Source organism: Bos indicus x Bos taurus, chromosome 6 (genome assembly GCF_003369695.1).
Source record: "Bos indicus x Bos taurus breed Angus x Brahman F1 hybrid chromosome 6, Bos_hybrid_MaternalHap_v2.0, whole genome shotgun sequence".
In the NCBI taxonomy this organism is placed as follows: domain Eukaryota; kingdom Metazoa; phylum Chordata; class Mammalia; order Artiodactyla; family Bovidae; genus Bos; species Bos indicus x Bos taurus.
In genome coordinates this window covers 70,316,556-70,335,791 of record NC_040081.1, presented here as the reverse complement: position 1 = coordinate 70,335,791, position 19,236 = coordinate 70,316,556, and the positions used below count along the sequence as shown (strand labels likewise).

Here is a 19,236-nt window from a genome sequence, read left to right as displayed (position 1 = left end):
TATCTTTGTTCTTTTCCATCTCGCTATTCTAGTGACCAGTTCTTTCTGTATTTTGTTAAGACGTATTGATTCAGAACAAATTGGAAACTACAAATACACAAGGTCCTTGACCATAGTTTGAGAAGCACTGCACTGGAATGCCTAAAATAAGGTTTTGTATAGACAGTAATGCATATGATGTTTGCAAGGATATTGATTCACCTGCAATCATCTCTTCAATTACTTGAACATGAAGATTTCTCAGAAGCAGGCAATTTTGCCCATGTGTAATACACTAATCTCTGATTAACATCTGAATTAATCTAGTACCTGAATTGCAGGCCAATGAGAATACCATGCAATCAAAACTCTTCTGAAGAACTGAGATGTTAATTAACATGTTTCCCTTGGAAAAGCAGTTTTGTGGTCATACAAATTTGAGATATATGCTCAATCTCACGCCTCCTTCTGAGCAGGCAAAATATACATTAGTGTATTAAGGATGCTGAGAAAGTCTGTAGCTCAGAAAAATCTGTATACAGATATGATGCTCTTTATCTAAATACATGTTAACACCTTGTTCAGGAAATACAATTTTGGAAATGCTGGAACAGACAAAAGACTCCAGATTACCAACCAAAAACCTGTCTTGAGTATCACTCGCTAGCTGTTTCCATTTGTAAGGGGATCACGCTTCCCACCCCACCATGCTGGTGAGCGGCACCATCAGGGAGGTAACGATGGAGAATCACTCCACACAGCAAGTTGGAAGCTCCTGGAAGATGGGGAACTGGCTCCCTTCCTGCAGCCCAACACTTATGAAGGGCTCAGCCATTACTGAGCTGTTTTCCAGGGAACGTTCCAGATTGTCATCTCACTCCACCCCCCATACACCCTGGATAGCTAATTCTGCTGGTCATTTTGTGGACAGTCCCTTGGGATCCCACGTCTTTGGAGGCCTCCAGCCTTTGGTCCCCTGCTGGTGTGGTATGGCAGGCACCTGATCCTCTTTCTGGGAAATGTAGGTGACCCCACAGTAGAGCCAGGAGCAGGTCGTACACTTGAGAAAAGCCCCAGCTAGTGAGGACAGCCCCTGCAGCTCAACCTTTGTACAGAGGTGTCGTGGGACGTGGACCACACAGGGCTCAGATGTTCAGGTGTCCACGGCCATCCTCCCACCTTAAACCACCTGCTCCCTTCTCCCCCAGTCCCCGCATGGCACACAGCAGGGACACTCTGAGCTGATCAATACTGCATTCATTTCACACAAAATAATACCCTAACCTTGAAAGAAAAGGTGCTGTAACAAAGAAATCGTTTGTCGGGGCTTGATAGCACCTCTTTCCCACCTAATACCATAATCCAGCTCCTATTCAACCTCCAGCTCCCCATCTCAGCAATCAATAATAATACATTGTCCCTCAAACTGTTGTTATTTTTAACTTCTATGTCTCTTCTGTTGACTTCAAAGGGCAGCACCCAGCATCTGAGCGCCAGCTACAAGGTCATGTGGTCAGCGAATTGTAGGACAAGGAATTGGTTTTTGTACACATCCTTCCAACCACCAAACCACGAGGTCTTTGTTAAGGTCAAAATTATCATGAAACATTATTGACCCAGTACACAATGAACTCGGGGCGGCAGCTGTTGCAAACACCAGCCACAACTTAAAAGAATAAAAAATAAAAAGATAAGGAACCATTTGTTCTACTCACTGTTCACGTAAACATTAAATGTCACGGAAGAATTGACATCAGAATTGGACACGTGAAATGTGTAAGTGCCTCCTTCAGTCCCTTTTAATCTGGTTAGATGAAGTTCATTTACGTATCTACAAAAAAAGAACAACCCATCAGTCACCTGTGGATCACCTACCTCGAAACGTGTGGCTTTTTCAGTTTCCATCTGGAAATCCATGCCTGTTTTGGAAAACTACGTCCCATGTAATTCAGTGTTAACAAAATCCACGTTAACAAATGCCAATACACACATACATTTCATTGAGACAAATGCCTGGTACATGAGAACAGAGTGGGGAGAGGCTTTCTCGCCATAAGGCAACCTCACCCTCATCCTGCGCTGTCCTTATGGCCAGCATCCTTCCCCGCCCTGGTCCTCTGTTCAGCCTCCCTTCTCACCAGTGTCCTGAACTCACTTGCCCTACTTTAACAGCACCTGCCTGGCAAAACCCCAGGCTGGCAGGCATCTCCATCAAGGTGTCTCAAAGCAGACACTTCAGGGCCATGCAGCAAGGTCAATACCATGGCCCTCACCTTCATTCTGACAACACCAGCATCTCCTGGTTCTCCTCCTACCCCTGCCGCTTCTTCCAAGTGTCCCCAGGAGCATGTGCTACCGGGGCTTCTGTTTTACACCAAGGTTATCACAGGTGGCTATGTTCAGCACCACCATCAGGGAGTTACTGACATGGGCTCCAGTGTGGACAGAGCACTCTGGGTGGCCCTAGACCCCCAAGGGCCACAATCAACTCTGCACTGGGGTGGCTTGTTCAGTCTCCTGTCACACTGCATACATTCCCTGGGCATTCACGCTCCTCTGAACTACTTACTGTTGCTTACAACTTTCAAATCCTGACCTCTAGTCCAGACCTCCCTGTCCTACGCCTCTTTCCTCTCCAGGCCATTGTTCATGGCCCCCAGTCCAAAGCACCCCTAGGACGGGGGTGCTCACCCCCATCACCGGCTCACCGGCATCCTGTTTACCTCCTTTCGCCCTCCCTACCCTACTTCCCCAACTTTCTGCCAGGTCTTTCTCTTCTTAATGAAGCCCTTGCCTGTGAATCCCACTCTCAGGAGCTGCATCCAGGGAACCTGACCTACAAAACATCCTACCTGAGTATCTCCACTCAAGATCCCACAGGCAAGTTCAAATTCAACAAACCCCAAACTCAGGTCACTCTCCCTCCCCCTGGAATGGTATCACCTCTTATCATCCAATCTGGCTGCCCCAGCCAGACTCCTCCCTCTTCCCTGCCCCTTCAGTCACCGAGTCCTTTAAGGAGGAAGCCTGGACAGCACCCAATCCATCCTCCTCCCTCCAACCCTTAGACTTTGGTCCAGGACAGTATCCACTCTCACCCATATTTTTACAACAGCCAAGAGCTCCCAACTAGGGGGAAAAAAACCACCAATTGTAACTAGGCACCAACCTCTTATAAGCCATTGGCTCTTGATGAGATTACTTAACTCAATGAAGTCTCAAATTCCTCTTCTATAGAAAGGAGGGAAGTAAGCATGCCTCCTCATAGCATTTGTGAGGACTAAATTTATTGAGTTAATGTACATAAGGGAATGAGAACAGCGTATGGCCAGAAACAAGCACATACAACTTATCTGAGAATCGAATGAGAAGTCTGATGTAAAAGAAACTTGGGTTCATTGCTTGGCCCAAAGATGCTTAACGATTCTTAGTTTCCTTCTAGCTTTAAAAATGTAACTAAAGGCACTAACATGCCTCTTTCTCTGAAAAGAATTATTTACTGTGGCCCTAGTATATGCTAGTCACTGCTCTGAACTATCTTCAGAACTCCAGGACAGGACTCTCCTCTAATTTACAAATGAGACAACTGAGGCATGGACTTTTCTGTGTGTTCTAAACACACAGCAAAATGAAATGATGAAGACTCAGGGAGCAGCCCCAAACTTCCTTCTGTATCAGCTGTCTTCTCATACATTGATGGTTACATAAATAGGATGAGGTAGCAGTTAAGAATCCACCTAGACTGCAGGAGATGGGATTTCAATCCCTGGGTCAGGAAGACCCTCTGGAGAAGGGAATGGCAACCCACTCCATTATTCTTGCCGGGGAAATCCCATGGCCAGAGGAACCTGGTGGGGCTCAAGCCCATGGGGTCAAAAACAAAAAGTGGGACATGAGTTAGTGACCAAACAACAAGTGCAGGGGAAAGGTAGAACTGCATAATTGCCAGTAAAAGGCCCTTTTCTTACCTGATATTACTTTCATTTTCAGACTTAGGATAATCGTCCCACTTATCAGTGGAGGTTCTGTTCATATATATCCATTGTCGGTGTACAGGTTTGGGATATGCCTCATATTCAACAACCAGATCCACATTCTCTCCATCATTTACAAATACTGTTGTGTTCATCATAGGGAAGATATTAATGAATCCTTTATCTAACCACAGCAGAATGAAACGGAAAGAAACTGTTACCTGCAAAAATCTTAACAAATAACACAACTTCATTTTTGGATTATAAAGGTAACTGACTGATTTCCAGTATTAACTGGTAGTGCCAAGTAAGCTGGTAAAGAATCCGCCTGCAATGCAGGAGACCCTGGTTCGATTCCTGGGTTGGAGAGATCCCCTAGGGAAGGGATAGGCTACCCACCCCAGTATTCTTGGGCTTCCCTGGTGGCTCAGATGGTAAAGAATCTGCCAGCAATGCGGGAGACCTGGGTTCGATCCCTGAGTTGGGAAGATCCCCTGGAGAAAGAAATGGCAACCCACTCCAATATTCTTGCCTGGAGAATCCAATGGAGAGAGGAGCCTGGCAGGGTACATACAGTCCATGGGATCACAAAGAGTTGGACAAGACTGAAGTGACCTAGCACACACTTAGCATGCCAAGTAGGAATTTTAACTAGCCATTTTACATTTTGTTTTGCTCTTGGAGAATCACAGTCATAAATGAGAAAGGACACACATTGGAAATGTTTATTCTTTTATTTTTATCTCTTAAGCAACTCTGTTAAAGATCTATCACCATGGGATAAGTCTTTTAGACCTACTAGTCCTGATGCATATTATGCTAAAAATTATTTGGACTAAGTAGCCTATTCCTAGACCCAATATAATTGTATATGTGATAAGAAGATGTCATAAATCAAGGAGGGGAAGATAGCCCCAATATTCAATAAAAATATTGCATTTTAACAATTAAGCCATATTTTTAACTAAACAACAAAACTGACTTCTATTAAACTTTGACCAAGCTGGGGGTGGGGGTGGGGGCAGTTTTCTAGGCTTTTTAGAAGCAATCAAAAAAATAAAACTTATAAAAGACAAATCTGAATACATAAATGTTTTCAAATGTCTACGTATAGAAAAATTAAGGAAAAAGAAGACATGAAAATATATAAGGAAAAATAAACTAGTAATTTAAATAGGGGATCCCTTTTCACATATTAAAGACAGCAAAACTTCAATAGAGCTGTTAAAAATAATGTATATCCATTCTATGGAAAACTAGCAAAGCTAATTTGAAATAAACTTAATAACTTTGCAAGTGTAATTAAAATAGCATGCTGAATTACACTTTAATTTGGCAGAACTCCTTTAGAAAGCATTTATAGATAAAAAATTATCTATTTTTCAGTTTAATCCAGAGAACTCTTCTTAGTGAGGTAGATAGCTACATGCAAAATAGAAGTGCTATTTACCCTAGTCATAATAATCTTAAAAATGAGAAAAGGGAGAACTGGTTAAGTAAATAAAGCAGCCCTTAGAAATGGTTATATAATAATACAATGAAGAGCTTGAAAAAGACCATAATAAAATAATTGCCAATATTATATTTATAACCTTTTATGAAATGTTTACTATGTGCCAAGAACTGCATTAAGTTCTTTAGCATATTCTATTTAATAATTATGACAAATATTTAATCTTACAGCAATACTGAAAGTGAACCTTGTAACCCCTGATTTATAGATGAGAAAAGAAACCAAGTCCTGGAAAGCCATATAGCTGGCTACCCAAAGGCAGAGACTAAACGTAATGTACACAGTGAGAGGCCAAGGCTGGCTTCTTACTGTAGCATACCCTAGAGTCTCCACATACTTTAAGTGAGAAAGAAAACCTAAGATTACATGTATAATTAAAATCCTGTTGCAGTTGGAGAAGACTCTTCACAGTCCCTTGGACTGCAAAGAGATGATTTTCCAGGCAATAGTACTAGAGTGGATTGCCATTTCTTCTCCAGGGGATCTTCCCAACCCAGAGATCGAACCCGGGTCTCCCGCATTGTAAACAGACACTTTACTGTCTGAGCCACAAGCGAAGTCCATAAACCATATACCAAACCCTAAAAATGGTTATAGCAAGTTAGTGGAATTATGAAGGAGTTTTAATCTTATTGTTTTATTTCTTTTTCAAAATTGAAGATGGAATTATAACATTTAAGACTGTCATCCACTATCTCTGGTACTATTTAAATATATTTACACCCCAGGCTTCCCTAGTGTCTCTGTCGGTAAAGAATCCACCTGCAATGCAGGAGACACAGGTTTAATCCCTGGGTGGGGAAGATTTCCTAGAGAAGGAAATGGTAACCCATTCCAGTATTCTTGCCTGGAAAACCCCATGGATAAAGGAACTTGGTGGGCTACAGTCCATGAGGTTGCAGAAGTTGGACACAACTTACAGACTAAACCACCACCACTTACTGAGTAGATATCCTCCAGAGAGTATCTAACATGCAATTGGTACCCCACATGAGGTTGCCATTAGAATATTTACTATATAGTTTCCTACAGATTCAGAATAAAAAAAAAATGGAACCCAACTGTCCTTTGTATCAATGGAAAAACATTTTTCAGGTGAAATTTTAAAAAACATCCAAATGAAATCAAGTTGGAAACCAACAGCTTGTTCTAATACCTGAATCATAAATGATGCCCCTCTGTCATTCTTTAAGCTAACTTAAGTTAGTTTTGAGTAAATAAGTTTTATCTGAAAGCTACATTAAATTTTCAGGTACTCAAGGTCATAAATTCAAAGATAAAACACAATGCAAAATATAGAAATATTACAGGCAATATTATTTGCACTGATTTCTGTCACAATCATCATGAATAAAACACTAGTGCCTCCGGAGTTTTCTACAGTATAGTCTGGTCAATATAGTTTTATGTCCTATAATAGAACAGAGTTTCAAATTCATGAAGTGTAAGAATTATTAGAATCAAAAAATCCTATCTGGCTTGTTATAAAGGATGGTTTAAGAAACTGATGAGACATTAACAGTTAATCAGTACAAACACTATATCAGGCACATCTATAAAATCTGTTGCTTTTCTCCCTTCTACAGCCTTGGGAGTTAGAGGTTGTGTGTCTCATAAGAGAAAATAGAGGCAGAGTTAAAGTGGGGTGCATTTGAAATTTAAGTGGTAGAGCCCCAACTCAAAACTAGGTAGGGGTCATCCTAAAGTCTTGTGCTGCGCACCACTCCACTCTGTGTCCAAATTCTACTCCCAGCCCCTAAAGATCACTTTTCTCTGTCTCTTCCTGCTCTTGTCCCATCCCAACCCTCTCCCGAAACAGTACAGATTCAGATTACATGGACCCAAGTCTTTCCAGTTATACAGTTATATTCTTGGAAATTGATGAATGGATTTTAAAAATCTGATTACATACAACAATATGCTCAAAACATCCTTACTAATTGCTTTCTGGAGCTGAAGCTGATATATCAGCATGCTCCCTAATCAACTTAGCAAATTAGCACTTATGGAGTTTAATATTTTAAAAGCATAGCCTTTTATTCAAATTAATAAATGGTTCACAATCATGTTTAGGGACAGAATAGTACCCTTTCTCTGGGCTAGCTCTGTAATTGCAAATAAAGCGTCTTTTTCACGTTCATTTTGGTGAGACACTTTCCATTACAACATGAGCAGAAACAACTAACTCATATGAGATAATTGTGGGATAAATTGCAAACCTCTAACACTGCTACATAAATTATTGAAGAAATATGGGGGGAAAGAGAGAAATGAAAACAAATATATAATTTTATTATTGATAAAATTATGAGGAAGAATTTCACCACCCTACAAGTACTTAATCAAAATCAAGCAATGAGAATACGGTGGCATCCAAAAAAAAAAAAAAAACCCCAAGAAAGTAGATTAAATGCAAACAATACTGAGAGCCCAAAGAGTGTAAAAGAAATAATTTTAAAATTACTACACTTTCCAGTAACTCAAAAACATCATGTACTTTGCCAGTTTACTCTCATTAAGTAGATGCTTGGGAAATAAGTATTTAGTAAGATTGCTAGATCAGGGAAAACTAAACCAGTTGTGTATACCAGTTATGATATAGGTTAGGGTACAGGTTAACATGTTTGTTTATGCTCTGTAGAAACAAGAAGCCATGCCCAGTGAGCTGCCTTCCTGAAGGTTTATGTTATAGCCTGTAGGGTCAGAGGACAGGGTAAGGTGAGGGGCATACTGAGAAGGAAAAGTCAGTTCAGCCCTTTCTGCTGCCAAGTGACTACAGCCCAAGAACTGTAAAACAATAAACCAAAAGGCCAAAGGACCTCACCAAAAGATCCAGAGAAATACATTAAGGTCTAAGCATACGTCTTTCTCCAAAGAAAAAAGTCTCCATCCATTTCCAAACTCAAGTCATTCAGCAAGGAGTAAAATTCTGGGGAAAGCTCAATCTACATTTGTTGGGGTAGGGGGGTTAAGCAGAGAATGACATGTTCAAACACCTTCACAGTTACAGCTTTTCCACTTGCCTCTATTAAATGGGTAGAATTTGCTTTTGTGCTCTGGTTGGAAGATCATTTTTTTTCCACGTATTCATTCATTCAGTGATACTAAAATCCCTAAAGAATCTGTTAACATTCCATTAATGTAAAAAGGAAACTATCAGGTAATTTCTTCATTCACTATGCCAAGTAATTTACCCATTCCCAGAGGTATTTACCTACTACTTCTAAGGTTGTTGTGACATTTGCTGATCCAAAAGTGTTATTGGCGTAACACATGAACACACCGGAATCATTCACTCTTGCTGAGCTGATAGTCAACCTTTCCTGACGGAGATAACTGAAGTCACCCTGATGCCAGCTATTCTTCTTCGTCTGTGCTTTAGTCTGCTGCTCTCAGAAGGGGAGGGGAAGAAAGAAATCAAAGATTACCATACAATTTATATTCAGGATCTTTCCTAGATAAATTAAAAATAGCAGCAATTAACTTCTCCATATTAGCATTCATTATACACTACTTAAGTAAGAATAATAAAACATCATGACAAGTCTGTCATTGGAACACTTCATATTACAGGATTATATTGAAAGATAGTCATTATTAATGATTGGGAAAAAACATGAAAATTCATTTCTTAATAATCACAGCATACATAATTCCAAATTCTCTGCAGTGCTCAACATTTTTTTTTAAACAGTGCCAAATTTTAAAAGCTAGTATATAAGAAATACTACAGGATACTGATATTTTACAAGTCAGCATACCTGCATCCTATCAATATTTCCTGTTTTATATACATATTTATGTATTTTCTATTCTATAGCCCAGTGATTGAAAGAAAACACATCACTACTAACAATCATGTTCTATTTTATTAACATTTATATTATTTTCATTAATAAAAATAAATTTACAATGTCTAAGATTAACTTGAAAATTCATCCTATTGTTCTTATCCAGCAGAATGTTGGCAACTATTAAAGAGCATTCAGAAGTACACAAGACGTGTAAGACCAAACCCCAAATTATTTACACATGAGCTGAAGAAAAAAGGTTGTGCATTTACCCTTGTGATATCACCATCCTACTGTTAATATCTGTCTGCACATAAGACATGGAGAGAGTTCTTGTATGGAAACCTCATGGGGAAAAAGCCATAATATAAACTACAACCATCTCTGAAAAAATGAAATGGAATAGCATAGAGTTTTCTGTATCTTCCAATTTTTTTTTTTTTTACATGAACACATTCCTATTACAATGGGGAGGGGTAGGAGGGAGAGGGGAAACAACTAAAAAAACCCAAAACAACAGCGGATCTTGACATGGAACAAGATCAAGGTGACTCCCTGTACAGGCTATGGTGGACCTATTAGCATTAGACCATTTTGACAGTACTCTAAAGCAGAACAATCCTTCTGGAAAGCAACTAGGAAGCATGTTCTGAGCCCTGATCAACTCCAGCAAATTTATCTCAAAGAAGCAACTCAACAGGAAACAAAAGCTTCAAGATATTTGCTGAAGTGAAAAACTGGAGATGACCTAATGTGTACCAGGTATCAAAAAGACTATGAATACACGAAAATTAAAAATGCTTATTTTATGTAAAAAATGTAAAATGAGTATACCTTAAGACAGTAACCATGTGTTCATACATATGCATGGGGACAGAGAGAAAAGAAACATGGAAAAAAATGTGGGCAATATAGCATTTATAAGGACTAACCACACGAGACTGCAAGCGCTTGAAATGCAAACTGAAGGGTGTTGTAAATATAAAATATGTCCCAGACTTTAAAGACTTAATATGAAAGAAAGTAGTATAAAATAACCCATTAATAATTTTAATTACATGATGAAATATTTTGGATACATTGGACTAAATACATTAAAACTGATTTTACTTTGTTTTAGTGTCATGTGCCTACTAGAAAATTTTAAATTACATAGGAGGCTCACATTCTATTTTTATTGCACAGTGCTGCTAATGTACAGTGGCAGAATTATAGCTATTTCTCTTTTTTCTCATGTTATTATATTTTTAGAAATTTTTTTTACACTAAAATAAGCACACATAAAAGCTGACTGCCAAAGCTAAATGTTTTGAAATAAAAAGAAGAGAAACCTGTTTGGTTAACTAACTGTGAGATCTTGGCCAAGTCAAGGATGCCACTATGGTCTCAGATTTTATTTCCAAAAATGAATAAAAGTCTTTAAAGGCCTGTCTAGTCTGGAGCACTGTGTCGACTTGAAGATACTCCCTTCTAAGAGATTCTTCTAATAATTGGCAGAAATCTAACATTTTTGCTGCCTAACAGCAATTGTTAAGAAGAGACGAAGGGGAAATGACATTTTTCTCTGGCCTCTCCTAGTCCATCATGTTACAGACTTCTCCTCTGTAAAGGCAGAGAGACAATGGACAGATCACATACTATATTCCACATTTACCGAATCTTCCCTCTAGTTCCTGCAAGAGCCCAGGAGTCCATTGTTAGGGAGCTAAACAGGACAATGAATACACTGGTGTTGGAAGGAATAGTTTGTCGATAATTGATACAATATCAACATCCAAACCCGGAGGCCATAATTTAGGATACTATCAGAGATCATGATTAAAAGCAGTAAAAATATGAGAGTTTATAAGCCTTAGAAAAGCTAACCAAGATTTACAGTGTTGAATAAACTCCAAGATCCTCTTACATTTTAAAACAAACAATTGAAAAAACTCTCCAACACTCAATTCACCCTAAATTTCATTGTGAGTTAAACTTATTCTAAATGATTCAAATCAAATTCTACAGATTTTTAAAATAATTTGATAGTGCTATAATAGCACTAAGTATTCCAAATTAAGCCAAAGGAAAATCAGTAAAAGATTCATGGATGAACTCTGGCATTCAGCCATGAGCCCCATCTGCAAGTCACACGTTACACAGTGTTTGCACGTGATTTGGTTTTCCTTAACCCTTGGAGGTACGCACTGGGATTTCCCCAAAGAGCTCCCAACACTGCAGCCTTATCTACCAGCGCCAGTGGATTAATTGGGAATGGCAAGCAGGGCTCCTGGGAAAAAATGGTTCAGAACAAAACTGCCTGGGGCAATTTATTTCTCATCTCAGAAAGGCTAATTTTCAAGTTATACAGAGGCTCAGCTATCCACAGTCTAAACTGTTCTCTCATCTGAAATCAAGGATCATAGAAAGGCAATTAATATGGGATTGTGTTCTGTAGGGTTAGTCAAAAATCCGTATGCAAGCTATTGTTTTTATTAGGTTATATGATATGAAAATTAGGACTTCTTTCTCGGAGACATTGGTTCCATTCTCCTAGTCCATGGCAGACTTCACTTAGCAAGGTATCATCCATCACAGGTCTGCAGGAACACCATCATAATGCTTTGCATTATGGTAATCGCCATGGTTACTTATTTAGCATAGGATTCTCTAAACAGGCATAAAATTGCCAATTCAGAGCATGAGGAGGAAGAAGATGAGGAGGAGGAGGAAAAGACAGTATTTTCTTCCTTCCAATGTAATATATATGTGTGTACTGAAGAAAAACTACTATGATAGCAAATTAGCAAGATGGCCAAGATTATGCAAACAGAAATTATTGAAAACTCAGTCAATGGGAATCTTAAAAGCAAAACTCTAGGGAAACTGGACATTTCAAAGTCCTTGCTATTAATGTGAGTGAATTCAAAGGGAAAAAAACCCTTCAAATATAACTAGTCAAAATTTATTAAGATATGCCTAACACAGTATCTGACATACAGTAGACATTCAATATGCATTTGTCAAATGAATGATAACCTAAACATGTCCAAATGCTTCATATTGAAGATAACCATTTTATTAATAGCAACTGAAACAAATAGAAAACCATTAGCAATCTGATCTCAGGTAAGCAGTCTCAAAGGAGGAAATCAGACCCATATACAAAGATATCCATTTCTCAAATGGACAGGCCTTTTCATGGGGAAGGGAAGGGCTTCCTGGTTAATATCTAAGATCACGTTTCTTAATATGGAAGGGGAAAATGGCAACTTTTCACAGTATTTTAAATAATCTGGCCTGAATAGTTTCCATAATAGCTTTATAAAAATTAAGGTAGCTATTCACTGAACTGTTAATTTTTAAAAATATTTTCCCCGCTAAAGTCATTCAGAGAAACAGTATAGAGTAATAACAAGTCTGAAGTTTTCGATTTTCTCAAAATAAATTTACACAATGACATTTGTTTGTTACTCATAATGAATGTACACGTCTGCATATGGTGCTATGCAATGGGGAAATACGCATCTCAACGCACTCCAGACAGTTCCACCTCTGACAGACACACCAGCTGAGCCATCCTCAGGATGATTAATAGACTCTCTCAGAATTTGAAAAAGAATGCATATATATGTACTACTGAATCACTTTGCCGTATAGCAGAAATTAACACAACATGGTAAATCAACTAGACGTCAATAAAATACATTTCTTAAAAAATAACACTTTAAAGAAAAGCCTTCAAACCTCCCACACAGCATGATACATTGAGGAAAACGGAGCAGACAATCCACTCACCTGGCTGTTTTCCTTTATCCACATAGAGTCCACGGAACTAGACACGTCTTTAATCAAGCATGTCACTGCAAATTCCTCTCCTTCCCTGAGAAGATAGCTGGTTTTGGACACAGACACAACTGGCACAGCTTTGATGGCTAGAATAAAATGAAAAGTGGCCCTCAAACAACTGGTTGCACTGTAACTTAACTTCTTAACTTACCATTTTTCCTAAGCCATGCCCAGCTCACTCTGTGGTCTTTTAAGCAAAATATAAAGTAGGGCACTAACCAATCTGTATTACTTGTGTACCTGAAGACATCAGGAATTAAACTATGCGTCCCCCAAGTAAATTAATTAATATAGAGTGAAAAAGAGAAAATGTCTACTTTGAGATGATAATAATCCTGAACAAAGCTAGGTAGAAACCCTAGCATAGTGAAGCTGCCTTTATCTTTACTTCACGTGATGGTTTCATAAGGATGTGACCAACAACTAATTACATCCTTTTAACCAAACAGGCAACTTTCCCATGTACTGTAAAATTAATATCTTGATTATTTCTTAATAACAGGTTTTAAACAATCAAACTTTCCTTAACTCCAAAGAGAATCCTTTTCAAAAGCCTTAACGATAACTACTCAATAGCTAAATGCCCACTGGTATTGAGTTAGATATTCTCTGAAATACAAAATTCTAGGTATCCACCAGCTACCAAAATATTCTACCTCATGTCGAATTCATAACAAGGTCCATTGTTAGCTGGTACTTCTCAGATTGTGAACAGCCTAAGAAGGCATTAAAATTAAATATTTAAGGAGGAAGTCAATTCACAGATCAATAGTAAATCAAGGAGTGAATAATCTGTATGCTAATCTTTTCAAACAGTGTAAGGCTTCCCAATAAGTTTTCCTTGAAAAGAACACTGTGCATTTATGAAACTTTGGGATGTCCTGATATCAGTAGGTTTAATGACTGTCCCCAGGACCATCTAATTGCTCATCCCTGGTAGACCCACCCAGCTGGAGGCGGGTCTTGGGCCAGTCATGGGCCAGTCATGTAGTATGAGGACTGTGAAATAAAGAATTTACAAGCAGCTGGCATTATTTTGAGGCTGGGAGAACCGATCAGAGCAGCTGCCTGAGTGACCAACATACTAAGATGGACCAGCGAGAAGTCTTAAATCAATGGATGCTCCGACACCCAGCAGAAAGCAAACAAGGGCCGGTACCTGCCCGCACTTTCAGAGTGAATTTCTTCGACAGCATGGACTTGCCCCTCTGATTCGCTGAGCAGTGCAGACAGAGCCGATGGTACTCGCGCTTCACATTTCTGATTGTGATACCTGCCTTGGGGTCGGCCACAAATGTCAAATCCTTGGGGAGAGGTTTCCCCTCACACCCCGTAAGAGAGTAATTGGTCACCTCGGGGTCTGTCAGGGGACAGCGAACCAGCGTGTCGTTTTCTTCTTTCCCGTACAAGGGAAGGTCAATCAGGAAAAGCTTCTCGGGGTCTATGGCATAACCGACAATCAGTATTTCAAACGGCACATATATAAAATGACAATGAAAACATTTTATAAAGATCTAAGACGTTGCCTTTCGGGGACTTCCCTTGTAACCCTGTGGTCAAATGCTTCCACTGCAGGGGGCACAGGTTTGATCCCAGGTTAGGGAATTAAGGTTCTGCATGCTGTGTGGCTTGGCCAAAAAATTAAAGAAAAATAAAATGCTCTCTCACAGCAAAAATCCCCAGTAGCCCAAATGGCTGCCGACTTTATTCTTTGCAAATGAAAGTAGAATTTATCTGAACTATACTAATAAGGAAAAGGTGGCACTTAAACCATATGTCAGGCACTAAGATTGGCCCATTACACATTCACCTTTCTCATTTAATCCTCAAAACACCCATCATGGATGCATGCTGATGTATGGCAAAACCAATACAATATTGTAAAGTAAAAAAGAATAGAAAATAAATAAATAAATAAATTGCAATGATCTAAAAAAAAAGAAAAACACCTATCATGTGATGGGCACTATCATTATCACCATTTTATAGATAAACCGAAGTCTCAAAACTAGCAACTCTCCTTAAGTGATGTGGCCCAGAAATGGCTAGAAAGAACTCAAACTCGGGTCTGACTGATACCACAATCTGAGCTCTTAAAACTCTGGGAATATTTTACTATAATATTTATAAATATAAATATTATAAATTTTTAATTTTTATTTTAAATTTTATTTTTAAATTATGAATATTTAAACATATAAATGTTTTATAATATTTATGAATATAAATATTTGTAATATTTATTATAATATTTGCTTTTTTTCTAAAATGTATAACACTGCAAAGAAAATAGGCCACGAATAGGCAGGCTGATGACATCTAGTAGTGTGGGGAAAAGTGTTCTCCACTAACCCAAGTGACCTTCTTTCCAGAGTTCACAGTCTCCAGGATCCTCCAGCTTCTGAAAAGAGTCTAGAAAACTATCAGGGGGCCACACAGTATGAATAACACGTGGTCCGTGCTCTATTCATATTCCTTGAAAGATATGTATAAATAGAATTTCTGGAAATCAAATAAATTGATATGCACAAGGGAAGCTTATGAGGTTCAGAAATGCTGTGGCAAATACATGATTGTCCAAACCAGGACACCTGGACGTGAAAGAGGTACAATTAGCAATTATGCTGGGATGCCTGGCATGGACTGGGAAAGCCTTAGGCCAACTGGGACCTCTATACACACCTCATTCTGTACACACAATATGCTGCCACCTCTATACTGTGTAACGATCATACAGACACATGGTTGAGCCAACGGATTACACTTAAAAAGTTTTTTCATCTTTTGGCCACACTGTGCAGCATGCGGGATCTTAGTTCTCCAACCTGGGATCGAACCCGTGCCCCCTACAGTAGAAGTGTGGAATATTAACCACTGGACCACCAGGGAAGTCCCTAAAATGTTTTTTAAAATGTCCTTTCCACATGCAAATTGAGTGCGCCACAAAAATCAATGAAATAATTGAAATCCACTTATCATATAATTTTGACCAATTTTCAAAGAGTTTTCTTAAACGAATTATGCACCTCCCAGCCTAACTAATTTATTCTGCAAATAAATTACCTCATAATGGCTGAAATATAGTTCGAGGCTATCATTGGTTATTTTCCCACTTATTCTTTCTCAATCACTTGAGCTATAGCTCCCACAACAATGCCCCGATTTCCTTCACTGCCATAAGACAAACTATACAGGCATCTAAACATCTTAAACCGGTAATAATTAAACACAGTTCCAAGTTATTGAGGATGACTTCCCCTATCAAGAAAACCTGAGCGCTCTGTGAGACTGATTTGGCTAATGCAGCAGTTTCCCTATTTATTCAGACGTCTACCCATCCTATTAATAAGCAGAATGACACTTCATTACCACCTGGAAATTACAGAGTACCTTCTTGAATGTCAAAGAACAGAACACGGGTGGCTCAACAATTATGGAAACATACCCAGAGGCTAGCTGTGGCTTGTGAACATGTATTTCTTTTCAGCTATCCACCCAGGAAAAGATAAAGTAAGGAGAGGCAGTTTCAGTTTCATGGCAACCTTCTCACAGCAAACAGGAGAGTCAATTTTACTAACCCTCCATAGAGCTAGAATGTGCATTAATTCTGTCTCCCTGAAAACAATTATATAAGGAGGACAGAGCAGGTGATCTTATCCAAGTGTTGCTGTGAGGAACTGTAACTCCAGAGGTTGCTCAGATCCACAATCTAGGACAAATTTATTGGATCTTCTTCCACCATACCATAGATGAGGTTGCAATGACAACCTCAGTCCAGGTACAAATCCAGGACGAGAACTGAAACTATTTCTCCTCCTATAACTTTGGTATGTCTCTTAAGCTTTAAGTATTCTAGTTTTTACACCAAGAAAAAGACCCCTCCCCTATCCCTTCCCCTGGCCCCACCAGGAAACCTTCTTCTGACAAGCTTATTAAAAGCACAAACACAGATGAATCACTGCATTCATCACAGGAAATGAGGTACAGAAATCCAACCATCACATTTTCCTTTTATTTCTCAGAGGTCACAATTTTTTAAATGAATAAACTGACTACTATTAAGAACCCAGGAAGGACAGAGGGTGCTTAACCAACTGAATTGTTTCTGGAATTTACTGTCTAAATGTGGATCAATTCATTTGAAGCTTTGGTCTGTTTGGGGCCTTTAGAGGCCTTTAGTTCCCTGAAGTGTTTTTACTAAGTGGGAATATCTGGGATCTCAAGGCATTAAAATGCTGTCTTCCCAAAGGGCCTAATTTATTCTCAGGGTTTACTGACACCACCAGGACAAATGGGCTAAACCATATTGTAACCTCATTAGGAAAAGCATCACAGCCTTACAAGACCTTCAGCTGGAGTCATACCCGAAGCCACTATGCATCAGAAGATGTGGGAAAACTAACTAAGAAAACTGTGTTTTATGCTTTCTAGACCCAGCCAGTAATATTTTATCCATGACTCAGCTATCTGTATGTCATCCTTAATTAAGGACAGGATATAAAGTTCTCTAAGCATAGCATCAAAGAAAGCTGAGCATTTACCTCTAACAAACACATAAATGGAACTGCTCAAGCCGCCTTTATTGGTGCACGTGTAATTGCCTGTATTTGTGGCCTCTGCTTTCTCGGTGATCCATTCCGGGTTTGTTTTCTCACTCAGTTGACCCAGGATCTCAAAAGTCCACTTGACAAATCCTGGATCGGTGCATAACAGCCTAATCTCGTCGCCAACGCTGACAATTAACTCTGATTTTGCTGGGTGGATAGATGGTAGAGACAGTTCCCCTGGACTCACAGATGGCTGAGAAGAGCCTGCCAAGAAAAACGAAAATCGTGTTGAACATGATCTTTTTCTTGGGCGAAATAAAGCATTTTTTCCAATATTGATTTCCATCTTCTGTGTACTCGACAATAAAAATAGGACAAAGCTGCCCAGCTATTTATGGTGAGAGTTCTGTTTAAAGTTTCTAAAGTTCATCTAGAAAATTAAGTTATTTTCAGCAACTCTCAATTAATCCTGAGGGTCACCCTCGGTATGCAAGCCAAGACTTGCTGGATGCCATGGCATTCTCTGGGTTAAACATACAACGGGGTCAAGTTTCCATTCTGAATATGGGCCACTGCAATGACACTGACATGCTGACACCCAGTCTAGAAGCAACAAAAACAAAACCTCCCACGATTAAACAACACAACAAAAAAACTACAGGCCCATCGCTCTTTAGGCAAAATATCCATGATCGTGATAGCCTGGCTTTTCTTACAGCTTTGTGAATTCAGTTATTTCTATGCAATTGTCTTTATTCGGTGATGGTCATTTAAAAAAAAAAAAAAGATCTTTGTGTTTCAAATGATAAGGCAGAAAATGAAAATCTTATTTTAATGATCAGATCATGAGATTTCATAGCAGACGTTGGGTTGCAGCCTGATCAACCTAATGCCTACGGAGATTTGCTACATAGCAAACTAAAGATACAAAAACTAAAAGAAGTGCCTAAATAGCTCAGTTGGGAGAGTGTCAGACTAAAGATACAAAACTAGAGACTCTGAATATGAAACTGGAACCTTAGAAAAGCACAGCAGCCAATCCATTCATTCATTTGTGCATACAAGTATATACATGCATCCGTTGCATGAAGGTAAGTATCTGTTCATTACTTATGAGCTGCAAAAGCACTGTGTTAGATGCTGGGAGAAAATCCATGTAGACGGGACACACAGTCCTTACAGTCCAGAGCTTAAAGTACACAGTGTTCAATGTCAGAATAATGCAACATAGGTACAAGACTTAGCTTCAGGCGACATAGAAAGAAGTGGGCTGGATTTCCACGATATCAGAAGAGGAGAAAGAGCATACACACAGATACCACAGACAGACACCAGAGACACTCGTGCACAGTGAGATACCTGAGGTCAACTAGACTCAAGATCAGTGAAAAGTTCTGGCCCTCAGGTCAGCAGAAGCCACAGAACTCACAGTTAAGGATTTAAGACAAAAGAGGACGATGTGAGGCTGCCAGAGAAAGAGCACACTGGTGGTGATGGTACCATGAAGAACACAAAAGGCTGACTCACGTACGATCCGGGTGAGGGGAGCGAGGGCGCCAGGATAACAGAGCTCCCTGGGGGGTTTTCAGTCACTTCTGCAGGAT

At 39.2% G+C, this 19,236-nt stretch overlaps 1 protein-coding gene across 2 annotated transcripts in view; it reads right to left on the bottom strand.

Annotated features, from left to right (window-relative positions):
- The window catches only part of KIT (KIT proto-oncogene receptor tyrosine kinase), an 87,342-nt gene that overhangs the window by 30,962 nt on the left and 37,144 nt on the right, over positions 1–19,236 (bottom strand). For both annotated transcript variants that reach the window (XM_027544520.1, XM_027544521.1), the window contains exons 2-7: positions 17,627–17,896; positions 14,245–14,526; positions 13,035–13,171; positions 8,681–8,852; positions 3,948–4,137; positions 1,695–1,810 (exon numbers count right to left, since the gene is read on the bottom strand). In XM_027544520.1, coding sequence (XP_027400321.1) covers positions 1,695–1,810; positions 3,948–4,137; positions 8,681–8,852; positions 13,035–13,171; positions 14,245–14,526; positions 17,627–17,896 — 1,167 coding nt within the window. The remainder of the gene's footprint in view (positions 1–1,694; positions 1,811–3,947; positions 4,138–8,680; positions 8,853–13,034; positions 13,172–14,244; positions 14,527–17,626; positions 17,897–19,236) is intronic.